The sequence below is a fragment of the Hyaloscypha bicolor genome (genome assembly GCF_002865645.1).
Source record: "Hyaloscypha bicolor E unplaced genomic scaffold K444scaffold_117, whole genome shotgun sequence".
Classification (NCBI taxonomy): domain Eukaryota; kingdom Fungi; phylum Ascomycota; class Leotiomycetes; order Helotiales; family Hyaloscyphaceae; genus Hyaloscypha; species Hyaloscypha bicolor.
Window position 1 is genome coordinate 1835891 of NW_020194619.1, and position 22740 is coordinate 1858630.

The 22740-nt window shown below is 48.8% G+C and overlaps 6 protein-coding genes across 6 annotated transcripts; 2 read left to right on the forward strand and 4 right to left on the reverse strand.

Annotated features, from left to right (window-relative positions):
• Positions 1 to 3987: 3987 nt before the first annotated feature.
• On the forward strand, positions 3988 to 7173 carry K444DRAFT_654279 (putative Pre-mRNA-splicing factor prp1). Its single transcript, XM_024885934.1, has 3 exons — positions 3988 to 4372; positions 4475 to 6746; positions 6798 to 7173. The coding sequence occupies exons 1-3, from the start codon at positions 4014 to 4016 to the stop codon at positions 6939 to 6941; spliced, it is 2775 nt and encodes a 924-aa protein (XP_024734157.1). The 5' UTR covers positions 3988 to 4013; the 3' UTR covers positions 6942 to 7173.
• A 1146-nt stretch (positions 7174 to 8319) lies between these two features.
• K444DRAFT_644874 (multicopper oxidase) lies at positions 8320 to 10843 on the reverse strand (the record flags this gene model as incomplete). The annotated part of the gene is made up of 7 exons (XM_024885015.1): positions 8320 to 8881; positions 9041 to 9174; positions 9224 to 9699; positions 9748 to 9802; positions 9862 to 9881; positions 9931 to 10200; positions 10816 to 10843. 7 exons carry the CDS (start codon positions 10841 to 10843, stop codon positions 8320 to 8322), a joined length of 1545 nt encoding a protein of 514 aa, XP_024734158.1.
• Positions 10844 to 11987: 1144 nt separating this feature from the next.
• Positions 11988 to 13808, reverse strand: K444DRAFT_692871 (uncharacterized protein). Its single transcript, XM_024887829.1, has one exon. It carries the CDS (start codon positions 13428 to 13430, stop codon positions 12300 to 12302), a length of 1131 nt encoding a protein of 376 aa, XP_024734159.1. The 5' UTR covers positions 13431 to 13808; the 3' UTR covers positions 11988 to 12299.
• A 2570-nt stretch (positions 13809 to 16378) lies between these two features.
• Positions 16379 to 18147, reverse strand: K444DRAFT_692885 (uncharacterized protein). Its single transcript, XM_024887830.1, has one exon. It carries the CDS (start codon positions 17712 to 17714, stop codon positions 16563 to 16565), a length of 1152 nt encoding a protein of 383 aa, XP_024734160.1. The 5' UTR covers positions 17715 to 18147; the 3' UTR covers positions 16379 to 16562.
• Positions 18148 to 18373: 226 nt separating this feature from the next.
• Positions 18374 to 19984, forward strand: K444DRAFT_692891 (NAD(P)-binding protein). The gene is made up of 6 exons (XM_024887831.1): positions 18374 to 18444; positions 18500 to 18570; positions 18628 to 18830; positions 18884 to 18965; positions 19032 to 19320; positions 19367 to 19984. The coding sequence occupies exons 1-6, from the start codon at positions 18411 to 18413 to the stop codon at positions 19636 to 19638; spliced, it is 951 nt and encodes a 316-aa protein (XP_024734161.1). The 5' UTR covers positions 18374 to 18410; the 3' UTR covers positions 19639 to 19984.
• Positions 19985 to 20179: 195 nt separating this feature from the next.
• Positions 20180 to 22136, reverse strand: K444DRAFT_644863 (uncharacterized protein; the record flags this gene model as incomplete). The annotated part of the gene is made up of 2 exons (XM_024885013.1): positions 20180 to 21450; positions 21500 to 22136. 2 exons carry the CDS (start codon positions 22134 to 22136, stop codon positions 20180 to 20182), a joined length of 1908 nt encoding a protein of 635 aa, XP_024734162.1.
• Positions 22137 to 22740: the final 604 nt, after the last annotated feature.

Sequence of the window (22740 nt, forward strand, 5' to 3'; positions counted from 1 at the left end):
GAGTAAAGCACAAATGTGAAGCTGCGCCCAAATGCAATCATACAACGGTTCAGGGTCGCAGCATTGCACCAAAGGAGAAATCTTTCCGATCCCCTACGTGATACTCCTGTAAAACCCTATCTTCCTGGGGGCCAGATCCTCTGAAATCCTCCCTCTTTTCCTTATCAATGCTACCTCGTAGTTGTTCGACTCCACCATGATGTCTATTTATAACTGTATACTCCTTTGGCTAGAATACTGACCCCCAAAATTCCCCAACGCTAAATTGGATCATCTTCACGAATCCGCCTCCGGTTAATGAGTCCGCAAGCTGAAGGTTGAATTTCGCGGCGGGGCAATTGTTGGACGCCTGGATCAAGCGGGCCTGAAGGATTGATTTCGCTCAGACTCACAGGTGGTCCGCAGAAGGTCGCTATTGCGCCGTTAATGGCCAACGATACGTTTTTCACACCAGCGAATTCGGACTTTGCAATTGATCTTGCAGCGAAACCGACGACATCTTCTTCGACTTCTACGCCCAGTAGTACACCGATGGACTACTATCCGACGTTTAGCACTCCTTCATCGAGTCCAACGCCAACTCCTAGCACCACACCGCCGCCAGCAAGCGGAGGCCTCAGTGTTGGTGCAAAGCTGGAATTAGTGCTGGGTCCGGAGCTGTCGGGCTTGCTCTTCTTGTCCTGATTGGTATTCTGATTTTCCGGCGATGCAAGAGATCTGCGGCAACCTGGGTGCAGGCCGAAGACAAGACGCTGACCGCGGACGAAAAGGAAGAGCTGAAACGTTTGAGGAGGACTGCTGTTGCTGAGCTGGGATCAACTCCAGCATCCGTGACTCACGAAATGGCGGGAGGGGAAAGAGAAGAACTCGAGGCACTGAGGTGACAGGGGATGCTCTATGAGAAGTGATGTCGAATTGCGGAGATGTGGTGATTGGTTCTGGTGTATATATTCATCGTTGGCCTTCTGCAAGCCTTATAACCTTGAGACCCTGGATGCTAGGTAAATCGAGAATTTGCATAATTTGTCCGTACAATCGATTCCTTTTCTTCCTTGAACCAAGGCCGAGAGTAAGGCCTTGTTAGCAACTGCACATGATGGAGCAAATATGTTGTGAGCTGAGTGACGGAATTAATCCTGCCTGGGTACAGAATCGCGGCATAATCTTGAACCAGCGGGTTCCCCAACGCCAATATTTCGAGACCTTATCGTATGTCCATCATCTAGCACCTCATTTCAAAGGCCGCAAATCACCCGCTAGTACTCTAAAAGACCACTCCATTGACCAAGCCCAATCTAGAAGTACCATCTCCGCAATGCCTGCAACAGAAGTCACAGTTACCCTGTTGCCCTCTGCGATCAACCAATACCATGAAGCCACCACACTGAATCAATCACCTTGAGTAATGATAAATTGCGAGTCAATAGCGCTAGCGCACGAGCGTCTTTCAGTTCGATAAGTCCGAGGAATCTTCCTGGAAGCCTAAGGGGCATTATTGCCACTTCTCGCTGAAGAGGCACTTGAGGTCCTCCATTACAGATAGAGAGGTACATCGATGCTAGCTCTGCGATAGCCTCTGCGTGAACTAGCTTGTCGCTTGAGTTTGCGTCTTCTCGCCGAAGGTTGCTGAGAAGCTTGCCAGGTCTTCTTGGCTGCTGAGCAAGAATGGGTCGATGCAAGCCACTTCTACAGTATCCTCTGCCGGTGTCTTTTCGACATAGCAAAGGTACCCTGAGCCGGCTGGCCAGGGGTACATCTGCTCAAGGAGGACCTGGATTTCTTGAGCCATGTAATAAGTTTGCAAATAAAGCTCGTATGGTTCTTTGTCGCTGTGTGCAGCAAGCCATGTGTGGTGCGTAATCCGGATCGCTGTTGCAGGCACTGCCTCCGCAAATGTCTTGTCCACTTCACTCAGCGCCTTTCGGTGATTCCTAATTACTCAGTCAAAGTAATATCCAGCTGCATATGAGAGCCACGGTTCTGTTCTTCTGGGGCAAGTGCTCAATGATGTAGGGCCGAGATACCTGTTAAATCACTGAGGACTGGATCGGATTAGAATTCGAGTTTTGGTATGTCAATGGACCACACATAGTTTGCTTTTCGAGAATTTCCATCTGGCAGTTCCTTGCATGTGGATGTAGTGTAATGGTGCATGAGGTAATTCCAAAACCCGTTGTTCTTTTGAGTGGCTGATTCCAGCGGGCTTGGTAAAGATCGATATTCCAACAGACGTGAGATCGGCGACGACGGCCAACTGAAATGCTGTTGTTGTTCTTTTTCGGTAATTCAAAGAAGTGCTCGAAATCGTCACTTGCTAGGCATGGGTATCATCTAGAGTAATTGCCACAAAGAGGGTGCTTTTCATCACACTGTGGCCTTTGAGCGTATGCTCTCGAATTGGGAAGAGCGTGATTCTCTACTCACCTTTACCTTCCTTGCTTTACAAGTTCTACATCTCGTTCTGCTCTTCTTGAACGCTCTCCTGAGGGGCGGGAAAATGTGATCTTCGTGCGGAGGAGTTGAAGCGAACGTAGTGTCAAAAGTCAACATTCAGGTGCTGTCGTTTGGTGTCTTCCAAGACCAAGGACGCACGCTCAGGTAGGTACGTATGCCAACTAGGAGGATATTGGAGAAGAAGGAGTTGTTTGCCTGACATCACGTTCTGGAATGAAGGTTCAGCTTCGTTTTCGAGTGACGAGGGTGGTACTAGTTAGCTCCATTGGCAAGATCCTTAGGGAATGAAACTCAGTCCGTGAAGCTAAGTTTGCCCTTGGAGTCTTGGAAGACAGTGGATCTTGTCCTCCAGTCGGGATAATGGGTTCTGTTTCTGGCGGAGGGGCAACTATAGAAATGGCAAGAAATGGGAACGCTGATGGAAAGGGCAATGTAAAACGAACCCCCCTCCCTCCCCCCCGGGGGTGTCGATTGGGGGCCGGACTAACCTAAAGCAGTGAGGAACACCAAAAAAACTAGTTTTCCTTTAAGTTTAATTTACTATATAAAGAATTATTATAATTTAATTATTTTTTTACATTATAGAAAGCCAGATTATAAGCTAATATGACATAAAAATTTTATTATATAATAATTAGTGGACTTAAGAAAATTTAAAGAAGGTAAGGAAAGTCGGAATTTTCAAGGTACTATGAGAGCCTGAAAATTTAGTGATTAAGCGCCTGGAACTAATTTACCTCGTAAGCAATAATCGCCTCGCCCATTCTACGCCCCAAATTAGAGCTCTTACATACAAGCCTCCTTATACCTATATTAGGAAATCTGATTCAAGAGAAGGGCTTAAGTAAGTACAAGCAACTATTTAGGCATTATTAAAACTCTAAAATCCATTGATACGCCTAATCGACACCCGTGGGGGTGTCGTTTTACATTTTCCCCAGGATTGACTAATCATATCTTGACGAATCCATGGGCCTCGCTCGTAAATCACGTGCGGCTGAGTATGGATGGAGGAACTACCTGTCAGTAACTTTCCGAAAGGCTGCTGTAAGCATCGCGTTTAGAAGGTCCTCTGAGTGTCTCAGCCTTTGACTCAGCTATGCGGAGTTAGACGATCATTTGGGTTCAAAGTCCGTAAAGGAACGTTGTTTCTGGCTTATAAAATATACAATGCGTGCTGACTGCAACGTGGCAGATTTATTGGAATTCCAAAAGAGCAATAAGATACAAAACACAAAAGGCTCCGCCATACGGGTTCGTAAGGTTGATGCAAGGCTGGCTTGGCGTTTGAATCTGTAAGTATAACATACCGGTCGTTGTTGATTGGATTCTTCGGATAGGACCTGCATTCCCGTATTGTAGCTTTAGTGAGGCCAATAAAGTTAGCAGATTGATTTCTCAAAAATGGGGATGAAGGAGAGAAGAGAAAGTGAGACTTGAATTTAACTTTATTTCACGTGACCCAGCCTTGCCGATTTCTCCACTTTTATTTTCGCTGCCTTCAACCTGGAGATTCCTCCACCTCTCATCGACACTTCAACTCCACCTCCCACACAACCATGGCTGGACGCCGAGACTTCCTGAACCAGCCCGCGCCCGAGAACTATGTCGCTGGTCTTGGTCGTGGTGCCACAGGATTTACAACCCGTTCAGATCTTGGTCCGGCGCGTGAAGGCCCAAGTGAAGACCAGATCAAGGAAGCTCTCGCAAAGCGGGCCGCCCAGCTCGGAGCTGCTGCACCAACCGCGTACGGTGCACCCGAGAAGAAGGAAGAGGACGACGATGATGAGCGGTTTCAGGATCCAGAGAACGAAGTCGGGTTATTCGCTGGCGGGGCATACGACAAAGATGACGATGAGGCGGATCGCATCTACCAGGAGGTAGACGAGAAGATGGACAGGAGGCGGAAAGCTAGAAGGTTGGTCTCTCCACCCCCTTTGTATTACCCCTTCATCCCCATTGCAGATGGTTTATCATATATGCGTATAGATGAACAGATTACCGACGTTTCTACCTACAGGGAAGCACGCGAGCAAGCAGAGCGAGAGGAGTACGAGCGGAACAACCCGAAGATTCAACAACAGTTCGCGGACCTAAAACGAGCTTTAAGTACTGTTAGCGATGAGGATTGGGCGAATTTGCCAGAGGTTGGCGATCTCACAGGAAAGAATCGGAGGGCCAAGCAGGCTTTGAGACAGAGGTTCTATGCTGTGCCAGACAGTGTTATTGCTGGAGCACGAGACTCGACCGAACTCGGTACCACAGTTGCAGATGAAGGCCCGTCTGGAGGAGATGGTCCGGATGGTACGATGACGAACTTTGCGGACATTGGAGCGGCAAGAGACAAGGTTTTGAAAGTCAAACTTGATCAAGCTTCTCAAGGAACGGACTCTGTTGCTGGCAGCGCAACAAATATCGACCCTAAGGGTTACCTAACGAGCCTTGCGAAGTCACAGATTCAAGAAGGGGAGGCACAAGTTGGTGATATTAACAGAGCTCGAGTCCTACTAGAATCCGTCATCCGAACAAATCCTAAGCATGGTCCTGGATGGATTGCTGCTGCAAGATTGGAAGAGCTGGCTGGAAAGACAGTGGCAGCTCGAAATGTTATTGCACGAGGATGCGAGTTTTGTCCGAAGAACGAAGATGTCTGGCTGGAGAATATCCGACTAAATGACAATCATAACGCCAAGATCATTGCTGCGAACGCGATCAAGAACAATGACCATTCGGTGCGACTCTGGGTGGAAGCTATGAATCTGGAGTCAGAGTCCAGAGCGAAGAAGCGAGTCATCCGACACGCGTTAGATCACATCCCTCAATCAGTTATGCTCTGGAAGGAAGCAGTCAACCTGGAGGAAGATCCCGATGATGCTCGACTTCTACTTGCGAAAGCTACTGAGATTATACCCCTTTCAGTCGAACTTTGGCTAGCTCTTGCACGACTTGAGAGTGCCGAGAATGCGCAAAAGATCCTGAACAAGGCTCGCAAAGCCATCCCCACGTCGCACGAGATTTGGATTGCCGCAGCTCGGCTGCAGGAGCAGACGGGCAACTACAAAATCAATGTGATGAAACGTGCCGTTCTCGCACTTGCGAAAGAATCAGCAATGCTGAAAAGAGAGGAATGGATTACTGAGGCTGAGAAATGCGAGGAAGAGGGCGCTATCATGACCTGTGCCAATATCATTCAGGAAACTCTCGGATGGACACTCGATGAAGACGATGATCGAAAGGACATTTGGATGGAAGATGCACGAGCCAGTATCGGACGTGGAAAGTATGAGACTGCCCGTGCAATCTATGCCTATGCCCTTCGAGTTTTCGTGAACAGCAGAAAGTTGTGGTTGGCGGCGGCGGATTTTGAAAAGAATCACGGCACGAAAGACGCACTGTGGCAAATGCTGGAGAAAGCAGTTGAAGCATGCCCCCAGAGCGAAGTTCTGTGGATGATGCTAGCTAAGGAGAAATGGCAAGCTGGAGAAATTAACAATGCAAGACGAGTCCTCGGCCGGGCCTTCAAACAAAATCCCAACAATGAGGACATTTGGCTCGCAGCTGTCAAGTTAGAGGCTGAAAATAACCAACCCGAACAAGCTCGCGACCTCCTCACAACAGCACGACAAGAAGCCCCTACCGACCGAGTTTGGATGAAAAGTGCGGCTTTCGAACGCCAATTGGGTGATGCTGAAGCTGCGCTTGACTTGGTCAACCAGGCACTTCAGTTATTTCCCGCTGCTGCTAAGCTATGGATGATGAAGGGCCAGATATACCAAGGCGAAGGGAAGCTGCCGCAAGCTCGCGAGGCGTACGGAACAGGAACCAAAGCATGCCCCAAATCGGTACCACTTTGGCTGCTGTACTCGCGCCTGGAAGAGAAGGCTGGCAATACTGTCAAATCCCGTGGTATACTTGACCGAGCACGACTGGCAATACCCAAATCACCTGAACTTTGGACCGAATCGGTACGTATCGAGCGACGAGCAAACAACATTAGCCAAGCCAAGAACCTCATGGCGCAAGCTTTGCAACAAGTTCCCAACAGCGGCCTTCTTTACAGCGAATCCATTTGGCACCTCGAACCGCGGACCCAACGAAAGCCGCGGGCCTTGGAGGCAATCAAGAAGGTCGACAATGACCCCATCCTGTTCGTTACAATCGCGCGAATATTCTGGGGCGAGAGAAGATTAGAAAAGGCACAAAATTGGTTCGAGAAGGCAATTCTACTTGATAGTGATTTGGGTGATACCTGGGCTTGGTACTACAAGTTCTTGTTGCAGCATGGAACTGAAGTAGGTTTCTGGCGGTACGATAGGCGGTTCAACGCTAATATTGCTACTCAGGAAAAACGAGCCGATGTAGTAGCGAAGTGCATCCTCAGTGAGCCCAGACACGGCGAAATCTGGCAGAGTGTAGCGAAGGAGCCGAAAAATGCGGGGAAGAACTTGGAGGAGATTCTCAAGATCGTGGTTGGCAAGTTGGAGTAAAAAGGCGCAAGGATAGTGTATCATAATAAAGGGTTGGGTCGCTGCTTCCCAAAAGGGTTGCAAAGGGCAAGCAATATGACTTGACGTTCAATAGCCGTCATCTTCTATGTTCCTATTTTGTATTCATCGTTTTCACGGCCCCGTTAGACTCATTGCGCAATGCCCATTGTCTGGATGCGGAATCCCACTTTCGCAATGATTCTTTGTTGCCCAAGCCACACCGCTTCTGCACCTTTCGGCCTTCGTTATGGGAGAAATTGTAATCCCGAGCAAATACCCAAACCTGCTTTGGCCTCAAGTCTCCCTAAAAATTGCCCAGCTCTAGTTTTGGCTTGATCGGGGGGTGGTCGTCAACATGTGGGAAGACGCAACAGACCAGCTTCTGCCCAAAGGTAATGGATTATTTCCTCAACTCTTCTATGCAACATTTAACTCTGATTTTACGCAGACCAGAGAAGAACCACCGGGCGAACAAAACTAGCACAGAAATACAGCTACCCCATCGGCACAATCGACGCCCACAACACACGATTCCCCCTGTCTTACCGCCATTCCCCACCTCCCTCCACAATTTCAAACAGCGAATGACCATCTTGCCTTTCACGAACGCCTGTACGCCTAATTCCAAGAATTCTAGGACCTAGACTTCGCCACAATTCCAGGACTGATCAACGCGTTCTTGCCACCAACAGACCAGATACCAGGGTCTGAGAGATTGAGATTGAATTGATAGTTAATGCGTGTGCGTGAGAAGAGAGGGGTGTGTGGCGCTCCGACCGAGGGGTATTGTAAGTTTGGGAAGGAGGAGATGGCGAGAGATAAGGAGATTGAGTAGGAGGCGGAGGAGTGTGAAGGATTGATGAAGCAAGCGCTCGATGATAGTGGGATTGATATTAATGGAAGCTTCTATTTGAAAAGTTGGAGGAGCTGGAGGGTGATGGTTTGGGCATTGAGTTGAGCGCGCTTGGTTTAGTGGGAGTCGAGTCTTGAGGGTAGGAAAGAATCCCAGTGGACTGGTTTATGTTCCCCGTGGCTCCATATGACAGAAAGAGGTACGATGGTTTCAGGGATCCCATTTTCTTGATTTGGGCAGAGAAACAAGTGTTCCATGCGCATAAAAGGCCAAACCCTCATATGTTCAAGCGGCAAAATTGACGAAGGTATCTCTCAACCAAATTAGGTATTAATTGCCGTCTGCAATCTATGAAATTTATGTCCCTTAAAAATCCAGCCACATCCCTAAGCTACCCCTCATCTCCCAAGAAAGCTGAAAACTCCGAATTGTCTTTAAAGCGTTTAAGCTGATGCTGGCGGGTTTACCAAAGCTCTGTTCATCAAGTTAGCATTTCCAGATCCACAAGAAACAGAGAGGATTCACTTACCCCCAGCTGTCCAATGGCGGCGAGGTATTGGCTCCTGTCAAGTCCAGCCAATTCTTGTAATTTCCAGCAGCATTTCCTTTCATCGAGATCTTCTGTAGCTTGCAGGCTGTCTTGTGACTGGTAGGGATGTACGGCTTGGACTTCTGAAGGACATCGGGAGCTTCGATGATAGTAGCCGTCAATCCAGCCTCGACGTGCCACTCAATGTGGCAATGAAACAGGCTGACACCTGGATTGTCTGCCACGAAGCGAATTGTCACCGAGCCACCGCCTGGAATAATGATAACGTCTCGGCGCATTGGCGTCACCGGCCACGGGTTGGGCATATCAGGGATGCTTGGTGCTCCTCCAAACCGGTTGACGACTTGGAAGTTATGGCCGTGGAGATGAAAAGGGTGGTTTCCCACGTCGTGGTTGTCGATTTGCATCTCGACAACGGTGCCGAGGGGAAGAATGGTTGGGTTTACCTGACCATAGATGGCGGGGTTGTATAGGTTAGTCAGGGGTGCGCTGAGAACCGTGTACAGCGTTGGGACCTGAGGCACGTTAGCTCTTGTTCTCTACATAACCTCTTGAGCCATGCCTTCTGAGCAACATAGGTCTGTCCGTTGATATATCCCCGAATTTGATTGTTCTCATTGGCACCGAAGGAGACAGTGTAGTAGATCCTATGAATGGATTAGCCCATATAGTGAATGAGAAGGAAATTAGCCATACGTCTGTATCGTAGGCGAGTTGAGGAGAGGTTGTGCATCGTATGGCACTAGTTGTGTATCATCGAAGGGCTGGGGCGTGATCTCGAAGGGGTTTGGAAGTGGGGCCGCAGAATTGTAAACAAGCCAAGAGGTAACCTGCCCGCTGTCAGCGAGACGACCTCAATTATGACATGAGGATGCTTACCGATGGCAGCATTTTTGGCGAAATCTTGCTGGGATCGAACATGTCCATCGCCATGGTAGCCACGATCGCGAAGTTTTGGACAGCAGTTGGCTTTGCCTTGACAAGAACACTGTATCGTTGCGCTGTTGCCATGAACAACATAGGAACATCGTATGGCTGAGTGTAAACTCCATCGACCTCGACAATAGTCATAGTGTGCTGGCCAAACTGGAGCCATTGACTTGCGAATGCTCCCATGTTAATAATCCGAAACAAGTAGGTCTTGCCCGCCACGATAGGGAAACGGACATTCTGCGCTTCGTTGATTAAATTGGAATCTGGTACTGGTTCCGAGCCTGAGTTCTCCGGTGATTGATAGTAGTGGACCAAGTTTGGTGCCTCATCATGGTACAAATCTGAGAGAGTCATGACGATTTCTTGGTCGTACTTGAACGGTGGTGCCGGGTCATGAACAACAATGGGCCCTCGAAATCCGTCTGTAGAATATCAACAAAAAGCCAAGAAATCAGCAAAGAGGATTATACCAACATACTGCCCGCCAATGTGGGCGTGATACCAATAAGTTCCAGTTTGGGTCACCTAAAGCCACAATCAGGTCTCTGGTATTGAGAATATGCCTCCACTATTGATTGCCTTACTTTAAACTCGTATACAAATTCTTTGAAAGGTCAGCTGGGTATCGTCGTGCTGAAGTTCTTGGGACTTACTTTCTCCTGGAGCAATCGGGCATTGTGTGACCATCGCTGGCCCATCCATGAAGTTCGTACCATTCTGGAAAATTCCATGAAAATGTATGGCCGTGCTCTCATTTCCCAGACCATTATAAGCATTAATCTTTATAATGTCCCCAAGGTTAACATTAATAGGTGGGCAGGGCCATTGTCCGTTGATTCCGACGAAAGGTCGTGCCAATCCATCAGGAGAGGCTGATACCCATCCGATATTCCAATTAAAAGTTCGCAATTTGGCAGAGACAGCTAGAAACTGAAGAGCAAAAACGAGTGTGGTAGTGAAAAACATCTTGAGATGCTGTATACACTGTAAGAATACAATAGAAACGAGTGTAGGTTGAGGTTTTGAGGTCTCTGCTGAGTAGTACTGGCCTCGTGGTACTTGAAATATGCAATAGAGTGGGAGAGGAACTGAGGACAATAGTTTGCCCAGACAAGTAATTTCCAACCCGAGCCTCGCCAAGTATTGAATCAAGCAAGACGAGGGACGGAAAAAAAGGGGTGGGGAAACGCAACGAGTTGGGAAGCCAGAATCTATTTGGGTCTACGCCTTCTCATAATCGAATCGTCGCGTACCTGCAGAATGGGCTCAGGGTGTAGAAAAAAGCCATTTGCCAAGTTGCCAAGTCGCCAAGCCACGAGAGCACTCCGCCAAGCTCCTACGTAGTGCAAGAGACGAAAAGCGACGTTATTTCTGCCAACCAAGATATTCTGGGCCATGATAATCCGCTTTGTCTTTCTCCAAGGAAGAGCGAATGATGCCCTGAGCCCAAACTGTGATCTCATCCGCTTTACAGCCGAGCTAAGCAGCTGACTTTCCCCTTTATCAAATTGGCTTAGGAGAAAAGAAGCAAAGGGTACCCTGGGCAAAAATGAGACACAGTGACATACTGCCCTTAATTCATACGACGTAACACCGCCACCGGAAAACCCCGACCTTTACACCGGCAGGAACAGTCCGCCTCTTTATTGATTGTTGTCATTATTCTAGAATTCCGCCCCTTTGCTCAGAGGCGTTTAGGGAGTCATTTTTCAGCTTCAGCTGGATGCAACAAAAAGAAAGGGAACAATTGATGCCTCAGTGTCGAAATGTCAAAATGTCCTCAAAAAAAACTTTTTTGGGGGCAGTTATGGGAGTCGTTTATTTAAGCTTACCGCATCCCTCGGGTGTTTAAACTATTGGAAAAGACTGAGCTCGAGGTTCGACAGGGGCCGCCAAATGACCGTCTAGGAGGCTCGCTAAATGTGAGGGGTCATTTAGCGACCGAGAACTGGATTTTGGTACGAAAGGGGGTCTCAAGAAGTCAAAAACCACCCCCTAGTTTTGCCATCGCTGTTCGAGGGAAATTATGGGGTAATGGCTAATATCCTATATTTTTGGTTGGTCTGAGCGTCTCACCGCCTTGCAAGGGTGGCTCTTGACTTCCTGAGACCCCCTTTCGTACAAACTCAAGGAAGATGGAAGATACCAGTGAAGGATGTGAATAGACTCAGCGCATAAGGCTGGCATGGTGAAAAAGATTCTACGTTCTATAAATCTGTATTTAGCGCTGCCGCGACCTTCTCTATTCTCAATGATCTCTAAATACAGCTGGTCAGTAACAAACCATGCTCACGCCCTCTTCAAGAGCATTAACTAACGGCAAGACATTTGCTTGAAAACGAATCGAATGGATCAGAATGAGTGTTTCAAATGACACACAAGATCAAATAAAGTAACACAAAGGCCTTGGGTTGGCATTTCATTGTTCCAGAGCTTTTGGTACATTGAGTGTGCCTTGTAGAAGCCTGGTTGTCTAGTAAGGGCTGAGCATTTGAAGTATTCAAAAGTGAGGATTGGGAAGAAAGATGTTTTGTGAATGCGAAGAGTGACTTACAGAAAGTACCGCCAATTAATATCTTGTGGTTTCGAGAACCTCGCTGAGTGGCCCAGAACAAAGGCGGCTTAGAATAAAGGAGAAAACGGCTATTTTCGACACGTACTGACTAGCCTTCAACCATAGGACTGTGGCAGACTTAATAGGTGTTTCCCATGTAAATAAAATACTCTCTTCCTTGCCACGTTGTCATCTTCGACCCTCGTTGAGCATATTCCGGTTGTAGTAAAGCAGACCGAAACACACCGAAAGGAAACGCCGCTCTGCTAGAAGCATTTTCCTTGTAGCCCCAAGCCAAACAACAAGGATTCGACATGCATAGAAGGCAAACGCACTGTTAGCTATCACTGTTTGCTTTATATTTGTCGGAGATAGATATGAACCCCTAGTACCTCCTTTCATGATATGTGCAGTAAGGATAAGTAGCAAATTGGCCCTGATTCGAAAGATGAATTCCTTTTTCGAGTGCTAGATTATCGTAGCATCTTGTGTCGGCGGTACATCAATTTGTCGACGTAGCTTTCGCGATAGATACTTGAGCTCGCCCTCCACCAAACCTATTCTCTCATAAGTTCCAGGCATGTTCGGAGCTTTGATAAGTGCAAGCCCAGAAACGATTTCCGAAGCCAGTTCCCAGATTTGGCAGACTGACAGCAAGAGAAAAAAACAAGGAGTCTTGATGAGAGCATCACTTATCTCACTTTGGAAGCTCCATTTAAAAGGCATCTCCCTTCCGATTGCAGCTCCACACCAGGGTTTTCTCGTTATGAAATATTCCTGGATTCTTAACTCGAACAGGTGACCTTTTAATGTCAAAGAAGTGAGCTGCGATGCAACTCTATCGTACGATTGAGTTGCTGTAGGAGTGTTCAAAGCCAAAACCACCTTAGGAGAGAAGCTGTTTGTGATGGTAATGGACCAACTGGCAAAATAATACCCCACCGGGCCAGTAATACTCGCCCACGACCAAACCGGGGCTACACCGCTCCTCTTGGAACTCCAAGGTGCGGAATTGTCTCGGCTATAACTCTCCCAAAGCAATTGCTGAACCAAAAACGGTGCCCAGAGCCCATAAATATTTTCCCAGTCTCTTTGGTCGCTCAGCCGCCGAATTGTGCCACTGATAGCCATCAACCGGTCGCTCTTCTGTGTTAACCTAGCTTTTGTAAACAGCCGCACAATCTCGTGATTCCATACGAAGAGGGCACTTTGGCTTTGGCTAATCCCTGGTTGCTCGAAGCTATCGAAGATATTCTTGATTAGAGGAGTTTCCCTCGATTGCGTCAGGTCAGGCTTAAGTTCTGAGCATATCACCGTCTTGCACTCCCAGCTTATCAAAGACCCAAATTCAAGCGTCCTTGGGGCAAACAGCCTCTCCTGTAGGGCCCAGCCTCGAGTAGAAAGCGGAGATGGAAATTCAGACTGCCGAGGTGTTACTGACACAGATGCCGTTCTATTTCCCGACCCAGTAGGAGGAAGCTCGTACAGTTTACATCCTGCCACCTGGAGCGGGTCTCGAATTGTGAATAGGCCTTGATCGCAGGAAGAGGCACCCGATGCTGCGATTGTAAAGACACTATTGGCATAAACATCTGCCATAAGAGTAGCCTCCCGTTTCTAGTCGTTATGGTCATCTTGTATAATGCAGAGAGCATCGATCCAGATCCGTCGCTGTCCCAAGTGGAAAGTAAGATCGATTGCATGCTGCATAGTCCTTGGAAGTTGGTAGCTTGGGACCCCTTTGCTTGAAAGCTGCTCGTAATTTTTATGTAACAGTCTGACCTTACTTTCTCCTCCCCAGCAATAGCTGAGAGCCACATAAGGCAGAGAAACATCGCAGAATCTAGTTGATTCAAGCCTCGCCATGCGAGTGCCATCCTTTTCGTCGATAGCGATCAGCCGAGTGGGACGAAAATCATTGTTGAAGTGCTTTGAGCAGTTAGGATGCTGATCAATGCAATCCATAATCCATTTAGCTGCAAGCCGAAGAACCGGGGTAGAGCACGTAGCAGTAGATATTGGAAATACCTCTCTTTCGTCTGTCCCTCGTTAGTGCAAAGACAACAGATGAGCATATTTTCTTTGAGATCATTGCAAACAACCCGGTTTCGAAAATTAGTATCATCACCTCTGTAGGCTCCAGCCACAAAAAAACTCGCCTGGGAGCGGTCTTGAATCAACTGAACCGAGTTGATCATAGTCCCCGCGCTGTTTCTCCGACTGAGAGAATAGAAAATAATGTTGCACAAATGACATCGTTTTCCATAGGACTCATAGAACTCGTTCCAATTCTGGTAAAGTTCGAAGGATATCTCCTTCCCCTCCCTTTCAGTATACCGCCAGGGGACCGACCTCCTGTACCGCACCGCCAACTTCTCAAACCGCCCGGGGACAAGCCTTTGTAACAGTCGTACAGCCATGTTGGGTCTTGATGGCTGCCAGTATTGATTTAGTTCATGCCATTTTGCAAAAGCATGACATCTTTCACACATAAACGAAGTGACGACCTCAGCCTCTCGCGGTTGAGAAGGCTGGCTAAGATGCGCCGGTGAAGGAATGAAGGATTTGTCCCATAGCACCGGTCTTACGGCAGCTGTGATTTCTTGAGTAATCAGGTCGTGTGTTTCCATATCGAATGAGGGGTTTCGAAGGAAAAGATGAGTGTTGAAGGGAGGAAATTGGATGAAGAGACGAAGGGGAGTCGAAGGAATGTGCAAAGGCTTCGCCAGCCTAGGCCCAGTTCTCAAATGTACGGAAAGCGCTGGACTTTTGAGCACAGCCGGCCAAATCAGCAGGGGTTCAAAATACTCAGGTAGGGTCGAGGCAAACACTTCGTAAGATTTAGAAAATTAGCCAATAGCCTCACCAAAAGAGTGGAATAAATGGGATTCAAGTCTATCAACTATTGTATTTCATTTGACTAAAAAAATCTTATTCATGGGAAGGCGTTGAAGTCTGGAAGTGTCGGAGAGACCTAGCAGCAAAATAAGCGGAGCGGCGGAAATGCATAGGATATGACATTTTCAACGTCAACTCTTTCTGTGTATTCAATCGACTTTCAGGATGACTTCAAGAAACATCTATATATCATAGCACTCTCTAAATTATCTGATTTTTTTCTTTCGATTAGGAACTCCTATATCTTGAGAGTTATTATACCCGCAGTGGGCTGGCTTTAACAATTGGTTGCCTCGCAGGATGACCCCAGGAACCGAACAGTCAAATATAGTCATCTTCCTTTTCCTACTCCCCGTCCGGTTTTAACATGCTTCGATATTGCACTCCGGTGGCTAGCTCCCATTACTTTCCTAATACAGACACCCAGCAAAATCTATTGAAGCTAAAGCCTAAACATGTCCCAAAAAACTTGCAAACACCCAACGAACAAAATATCTTTCCCATTCGTCGTCGTACTTTGCCACGGCTCCCACCACACACCTGAACCCACCTCCCCTTTCTTAAATCCCTAAAAGAAGCTGGAATCGAAGCCTACTGACCCCAACTCCCAATCTCCGACCTCTCCAAACTAAACGTGGGTGACATCTCCAGCTCCGACCTCGATAGAGAACCACCAACAGACGGATACCTACAGACCTCAGACGGCGTGGAGGTAACCGCGACCCTTCTCAACCAACTCATCATCTCGGAAAACAAAAATGTCCTCTTGGTCAGCCACTCATCAGGCGGTTTCGTGGCAACAGCTTCCGCTACCCCTTACCTTCAAGGCAAACACAGAAAAACTCATAGTTTGTTTGCAGGAGCGATTGGGGTTTTTAACGCTTGTGCTTTTGTAGTCTCAGTACTTGTGATAGGGTAATCGATCCACAGTCTTTTCTAGCCGAAAGATGAAAGTCCTGCTGTGACGCCGCATTTTATCAAGTTCCTCGTGAGTTTCCCCTCAAAGTCCAAAATTGGACACAGAGTTGGCTCTCGCAACAGAAACACGGCATTGCAGGTCTAGGCACAGACATCGAAGCTGCAAAATTTTTCTTCTTCGGCCTCTCGAAAGACACGGCCGAGTATTATGAGTCAATAATGACAGCATCGCATGTGCTCTACATAGTCCTACCTATAGAACGATGCGGATTCTGTACTACCGTGTGTTTATCTTGTGGCAGAAAACAACTTGGCCTTTCCCGCCGCTTATAAGGAGGACATAGCTGTGTTGCAGAATCTGAGGGAGGAGATGGATATCAAGATTGTGAGGTGCCTGAGCGGGCACTCGCTGTTTTTGACGCGGACTGAAGGCCTTGTAGCGGAAGTGCTGAGATTCGGAAACAAGTTGGTTTGGCGTTAAGAAATCGAAAGATATCAACACAGACTCCACAAATCCCCTACATGGCCCCGAGACGTTAGTGCTCATTACAAGAACGAGCTACTCGATCCCTCGTCGAAAACTGTCCCGACTCCACCTTTTGAAACAAATCCAGTAGTCTCCTCGTAAGTCCTTTGGCTGCTCCTCTATCACAAAGTGCTCACAACTTTCAACCTCCCCACCCTCAACCCTGTCTGCCATCTCCATCGATACCATCAACTCCACCGCCGCTTGACCCGCTAGAGCCAGTACTGGCACCCCCAGTTCTTCTCCACAAAATTAAATTCTGCTCCGCACTCTTCTCGACATCTCGATAATACGAAAAATCACTACTCATAGCCCCTTCCCTCTCATAACACTCCACATACATGTCCTTCTTAGTCTTCGTAATGCTCTCCGGATGCACAGCCTTGAACTCAAACAGCCAGTCCAAGAGCTCCCTCTCCCTCTCCTTCGTCAATACCCATGTTCCTATTCAATGCACTAAGCCTAGCTCTGAGCATTCTTACAGTCTTCGAATGCTCGCTTCGAAGCCAAATTCCCAAATGCGAGTACAGACCGGCCACACCATTGGCAGAGCATTCGCCAGAGTGTTGGGATGTAAAGAGGTCAATCACATTGGCTGCCTTCCTCAGCTCGCTCAACACCAGCTGGTTTCTGAACGCGTCCTGCATATTCTCGTCCTCGATGTTGAAGGTCCCCATTGAAACAGGCACCTGTGCGACGGCAAACCCGGTGGATTGAACCAGGGTAGGCGGGCTCACCGTATCGTTTTCGTGGTCGGCTGTCACCCAGGACGGCGGCGGTAAAGATGAAGAGGCACTACCCGATGGTGACGAAACGGCCACGGCAGAGGGTCGAGATTCCGAGGAACTGCTCCCGGTGCACCCGGCCGCCTGCTGGTACCATATGAGAATGCGAGAAATAATAGAGGCATGCACCATGATCCGATGTCCTGATTTGGCACAAGGACATTTCAGCAGCAGGCGCAGACGGTTGATGGCATCGCTATTGAAATGAAGCACCTCGTCCAATCGTGCCAAGACCGTGTCTACATTTGCTTCGGGTGCGTGGAGGAGTGGGCTGGGACAAATCAGATCTCGGAAGAGCTCGTATGAGCCCCTTGGGCAGCTATGGGACTCGGGACTATCAAAGCTCGCGCTCAAGTTGTTGGCGGGTTCTGATGCTGAATCTGGGAGTCGACTGTCGCTTGAGAAGGATGGAAACTCTAGACTGGGGCCCCAGATGTCGAATTGAGCCCATTCATCGAGCGGTAAGGGAGTAATGAAATTCGAGTCAAGTTGGTTCTGTTCGTAGATGCTTGACGTATTGTTGATGTGAGAAGGCACCGAAAGGACGTCAATTGCTAGATCCGAGGTTTTGAGCAGTGCAGCTTCTTTGGCAGTTTGAGATTTCATTGCGCCCATTGTTGTGCGATTATCACAACTCTGGATGCTCGCCGTAGAGTTAAGACCAGAAGGCAATGGGAGGATGTCGGTCTGTGGATCCGAGGAACTGAGCTGTGGCTGTGCAGGTTTCTTGACACTTGGAGACTGTTCTAGTCCCATGGTTATATGATTCTCACAGCTTTGGGCTCTCCTTGTCACACGTTTCGCGTGCGAAACTCGTTGGACACATCGAGGCAAGCACTAAGCCTCTTCCGCGGGGGTTTGCCAAATTTGCGCGATATACCATAGACACAGGTCAGACCAAGCGCAACGCAACGACTGCACTTAGGCTGACCACGATCGCACCTAACCTTGGCGGCCCCGCAGCCCTCGCAAGAGGCTCGCAGTTTCGGGGCTTTAGATCTAGGGAGCGTGTCCGCCATGGTGGTTGGGGACCCAGGCAGAGTTACTATGGTAAGGTACTAAAGCGTGCCTGCAATAGCTTGCGATTTGGAACGTTTGGGAAGGATAGAGTCGCTGACGGCTGATATCCCGTATCAGCCACCGATGGGGCCTCTTTCAAGCTGTTCAGTAGAAGTGTACCTGAGTCAGTCAAGAGCTTATTGGAGAGGGTGGTTGTTTCTGGTACCGTTACTGAATCAAGGACGACCGCCCCTTTTCCCTGGTCCCGTGACCTGCAACTTTCGGGACCCGAAAGTCAATTCCTATTGGCTGAATATGAAGGCAGTTGGCCACCACCATGGTCTACATAACGTGGAGGTTATTCCCATTCTTATGATAATAAGTAGGGCTCACCAAGCTAATTTGCATCTATTATTCTCTCCATTTTTGTTCAGACCCTTACCAAAATCCAAAATGGTTAAGATCGCAGTGGCTGGCGGCTCTGGGCGTACGTCTCAGCACTCAAAACACAACAATAAACCACCCTGACTTTGAACCTGCAGAAGTTGGCCAGGAAGTGATCGATGCTTTAGCCGCTGCAAAGAAACATGAGATAGTGATTTTGAGTAGGAATGTAAAGTGACATCGATACCTTGTGTACTTGCATATGTATGTTACTAATGTAGCATAGAAGGCAGTCACTGGCGACAGCGCATCTGGAGTCACATGGCTTGCCGTAAACTACGACGACAAAAGCCAGCTTATTGAAGCCCTGAGAGGAATTCACACCGTCTTATCTTTCACCCAAGTCATGGATTATACGCCCCAGGAGAATCTGATAGATGCTGCCATTGCCGCCGGCGTGAAACGCTTTGCACCAAGCCAATGGGGGAGGTAAAGTTGACAGGAAATATGTATCATGGACATGGTATCTAATGGATCTACAGTGCGTCGACAATAGGCATGCCTTGGTGGGCAGGAAAAGATAAGATCAAGGAGTATTTGGAGAAGGTGAATGAGAATGGGAAAGTAAGGATGCCATCTCTTCTTACGCTCTCCAATACTCGTACTTCTTCTGACCTAGCTCGTTGCTAGGTCCTCGAGTACAGCCTGTTCCAACCCGGTCTATTCTTAGACTATCTTGCCACTCCGTACAAAACGGCCAAGTATCTAGAGCCGCTCAATACGATGATTGACTTTCAGAATCGACGGGCAATCGTCGTTGATGGTTATGACGCTATCATGACATACACCACTGTTAAAGATCTCGCTGCAGTCGTCGCTAGGGCAGCTGACCTTGATGGCGAGTGGCCTGTGGTTGGTGGTATCCGTGGCAATAGAGTGCCAGTCTCACAAATTCTCAAGATCGGCGAGAAAGTTCGAGGTGTGTCTTACCCTACCCACCAAATAAAGATTGAATTGTTCACAAGAAACTACAGGCCGCGCCTTTACCGTTGATAAAGTCAAACTCGGAGATCTTGAAAGGGGGATTTTGACGGCATCGTGGACACTAGAAGCGAGCCACCCAAGTGTTACGGGGGACCAGGTCGAGGAGATGCTAAAGACTGTTCTCATTGGCACTCTTCTGAGCAGCGCAAAGGGTGCATGGGATGTTTCGGACGAGTTCAACCAACTTCTGCCCGATTTCAAATTCACACAGATAGAGGAATTCCTTGCTCAGGTCTGGGAAGGCAAACCATAATAGGAAATGCTCTATGCTCCAAGTCCCAACTGGGTATGATATGTTTGCTGGTGTTATCAACTCCCTCACAACGCTTCTGTTCCGAAGAGGACTTTTGCAGTGCCAAAAAAGGTCTAGATGGAGCAATTGCACCGGGCTTCGCCTTCCGTTAACGGCAGTCGACCTAATCCCCCTTTTGCGCCTACTCACTCGCCATGCTCGCTTACTAAATACGCACAACGTAGCGAGAAATTTTCCTCTCAAGTGTTCCTGAGTAAAAGCCACAGGACCTTGACATCGGTCGGGTGAGAAAGGGGAAACAAAAGATGCCGCTCGGCTCCATGAAGAGAATTAGATTGGTGCTTGGGTTAGGGTGTGAGTATAGTACAAATTTCCGTCGCTCCTTTAGTGTAGGGGGTATCCAACTCAAGCCAAACCGAAAAACAACCTCTATTTGATCCGATCCTGCATAAGCTTCAAACCATGCTCCATATACCCCCCCAAATTATCGTATTTATCTTTCTATCCTTCACTCTCCACGTGACATTCTCCCTCGTCAGACTCATTCCCTGATGCTCTCCTCCGCACCAACCGTCTCGTCTTTCTTCGAGAAAGCGGCACTAGCCCACCCAATCCAACTGGCTCTCTTCCCCGCTCCATCTTCACCACTAACTTTTCTATTCTCAGGATGATCTTGCACCAACCTCAATGGTCTCGGTTTATTCCCCGCAAACGTCGTTGCTTTCTCTGATGCATGTGCTCTGGGCGGACTTTGGCTAGGTGGCGTTGTGACGCCCCCACTCTCACCACTCGAGCTGCTGGACTCGCTCTTCATGCCGGGGAAGTTGCCCGCGGTAGGGACTTGGCCTGCAGTTGCGGATGGGACACGATGTGCTGCGTTGGGGTTTCCACCAGGTTGAGGGGGCGCAAAGAAGGACTGAGAGTGTCGTGGTGTTTGGGGACCGTGGAGAGGAGGTGAGTTCGGTCCACCACGGTACATCTGGTTTACCACATTTGCGGCGCCGGCGGTGTATTGCTCGCTCATTGGGCGGCCGGTGCGGAAGCTGGAGCTGCGGGCGATGCCGAAGGGGATGCTGGGAGCGGTATCTGGGTCTGTGAGAGCGGAGTGTGTGGCTGGCATTTGGGATTGCGGGCGTGGACGCCGGGTTGCGTTCATGGCGACTGATTTTGCTCGTTGAAGGATCGAGGCTCCGCTTGCTTGCTCCTTTGGCGGTGGCGGGGGTAGCTCTTTGTCCACGTTTGCGCTGCCTGGTGTGAAGTCTGAGTTCTGGTCGAGGACCGCCTCAAAGTCCTTGTACTGGAGGAGACGCTCGATGATCTTGTTGATATATAGGGTCAAGGCCTTGTTTTCACCTTGGGATTTCTTCAATTCCACTTCGAGACGGCGGTAATTCTCGCTCTCCCCTTCTGCTGCGTCTGAGAGCTCGTCTGCTAGACTTGGTGCTGCTGTTCGTCCTTCGAGGGCATTTAGAGCATCTGCGTTGTGTGATGCTGAGCCCATGAAATCGCTCTTGGCGAAATCCCCGGTCAGGGTCTTCTCAGATAGCAGCAATTGATAGCTCTCGTTGTCCTCCATCAATCTAGCATTGGTCATTCGTGCTTCCAGAAGTAATCTCTCAACTTCTTGGAATCTGCCACCTCCCATGTTCTCCGATTCGACCAACTTAATTTGTGCCTCTGCCAACTCTAATCGAAGGGATTCAATCAACCTGTCCTTCTGGAGCAGAAGCTTCGAATTGTTTCGAGAATCGCTGCGATTCAAACCTGCCGGGGGCGCAAATTGACCATCAACGCTGGGTGAAGTATTATTTGCTAAAAGTGGTTAATGGTGAAGCCTGGTGAGAGAGGCGGTGCAACTTACAGCGTCTCGACAACCTGCTATCCTCATCCGTGTTTGACCTCCCGGCGAGAGAATCCTTCAGTCTTTGTATGATTGTCTGCATTTCCTCCTCACGATTAGACATGTCCTCCCTCTCCTTCGTCATTGAACTCCTCTCCGCCTCGTATATCGCCTCCATCTCGCGCTTTTGTCTAAGAGCATCGCGTTTCTCATTTTCTAGTGTCTCTAACCGTTCCTCACTCTCATGTAAACGATCCTCGAGCTTCCCTTGCTCCTGTAATGCTTCATCTAATCTCGATTGCAGGACTTGAGCCTGTTTCTGGAATTGCTCGGACATCGACTCGGTGTTGCGGAGGCGGTCTTTCAGATCATCTAGCAACGCGACCGTTTCTGCCCGAGCGTCATCGTCTACATCAGATGCCGCGCTGCTTGAGCTGAGATTCGAAGCGCCTGCGCCTGGCCTTTGCATAGCTGCTCGCGCGGAGACTGGAGTCCCTCCCCGTATTGATCGGCTTCGCGCGACGCCATTCGCAGTTGCTGATGTAGGCGTGGAAGCACGCGCTGGTGCTCGAGATGGCGAAGTGGAGGTTGGATCTGTCGAGGGTCTGCGGCCAGTAGGCGTGCCAGCTGCTGGCGGTTTTTTGGGCGCTGTCGACATTATTATTGATGTTGTGATGTTGACAGAGTGAAGTCTGGGAGAGGAGAATGTTGGAGGTCGTTCGCGGGAGACCCGAGGGTTGGCGCAACAATTCTCGATAAGCAAAACTTGCTGTCAAGAATAGCACAGCTCAGCTGCGCCTCGTGTTGGGTTTGAGATCTTTTTTTCTTTCCAAAGAGAAGAGCCAGACGTCAAGAGAGACAGAACTAGTCAGAGGCGCAGTTTGTAATCATCATGTGTCCTCTTTGCGTTGTTGACATTCAGGTAAATTAGCCTCCTCACGCGATTGCCCGGATTGATCCCAGGCGCATGAAGCCTCGCGTCGGCCGGATGAAAATGACACAACGCCAACCAAACAGGGGCTGCTTGACGGCTGCTAGACGTGATCTCCGGTCTCATGTAGATTGAAACACTTCCTACCCGGGAGATGCTTGGTTTCTTGCGAGTGGATCTTGAACAAGGCCGCCTCACAATGGTTGCAGCAGCCTCGAAGAAGGTTATTTGAATCACGTATGGCAGGATTATCCCAATCACGGTTACTCTCGAGGACTCGGGGTGCACGAGGTGGCCCAGTTTGATGTTCAATGACCAGATGAAGTCGGGC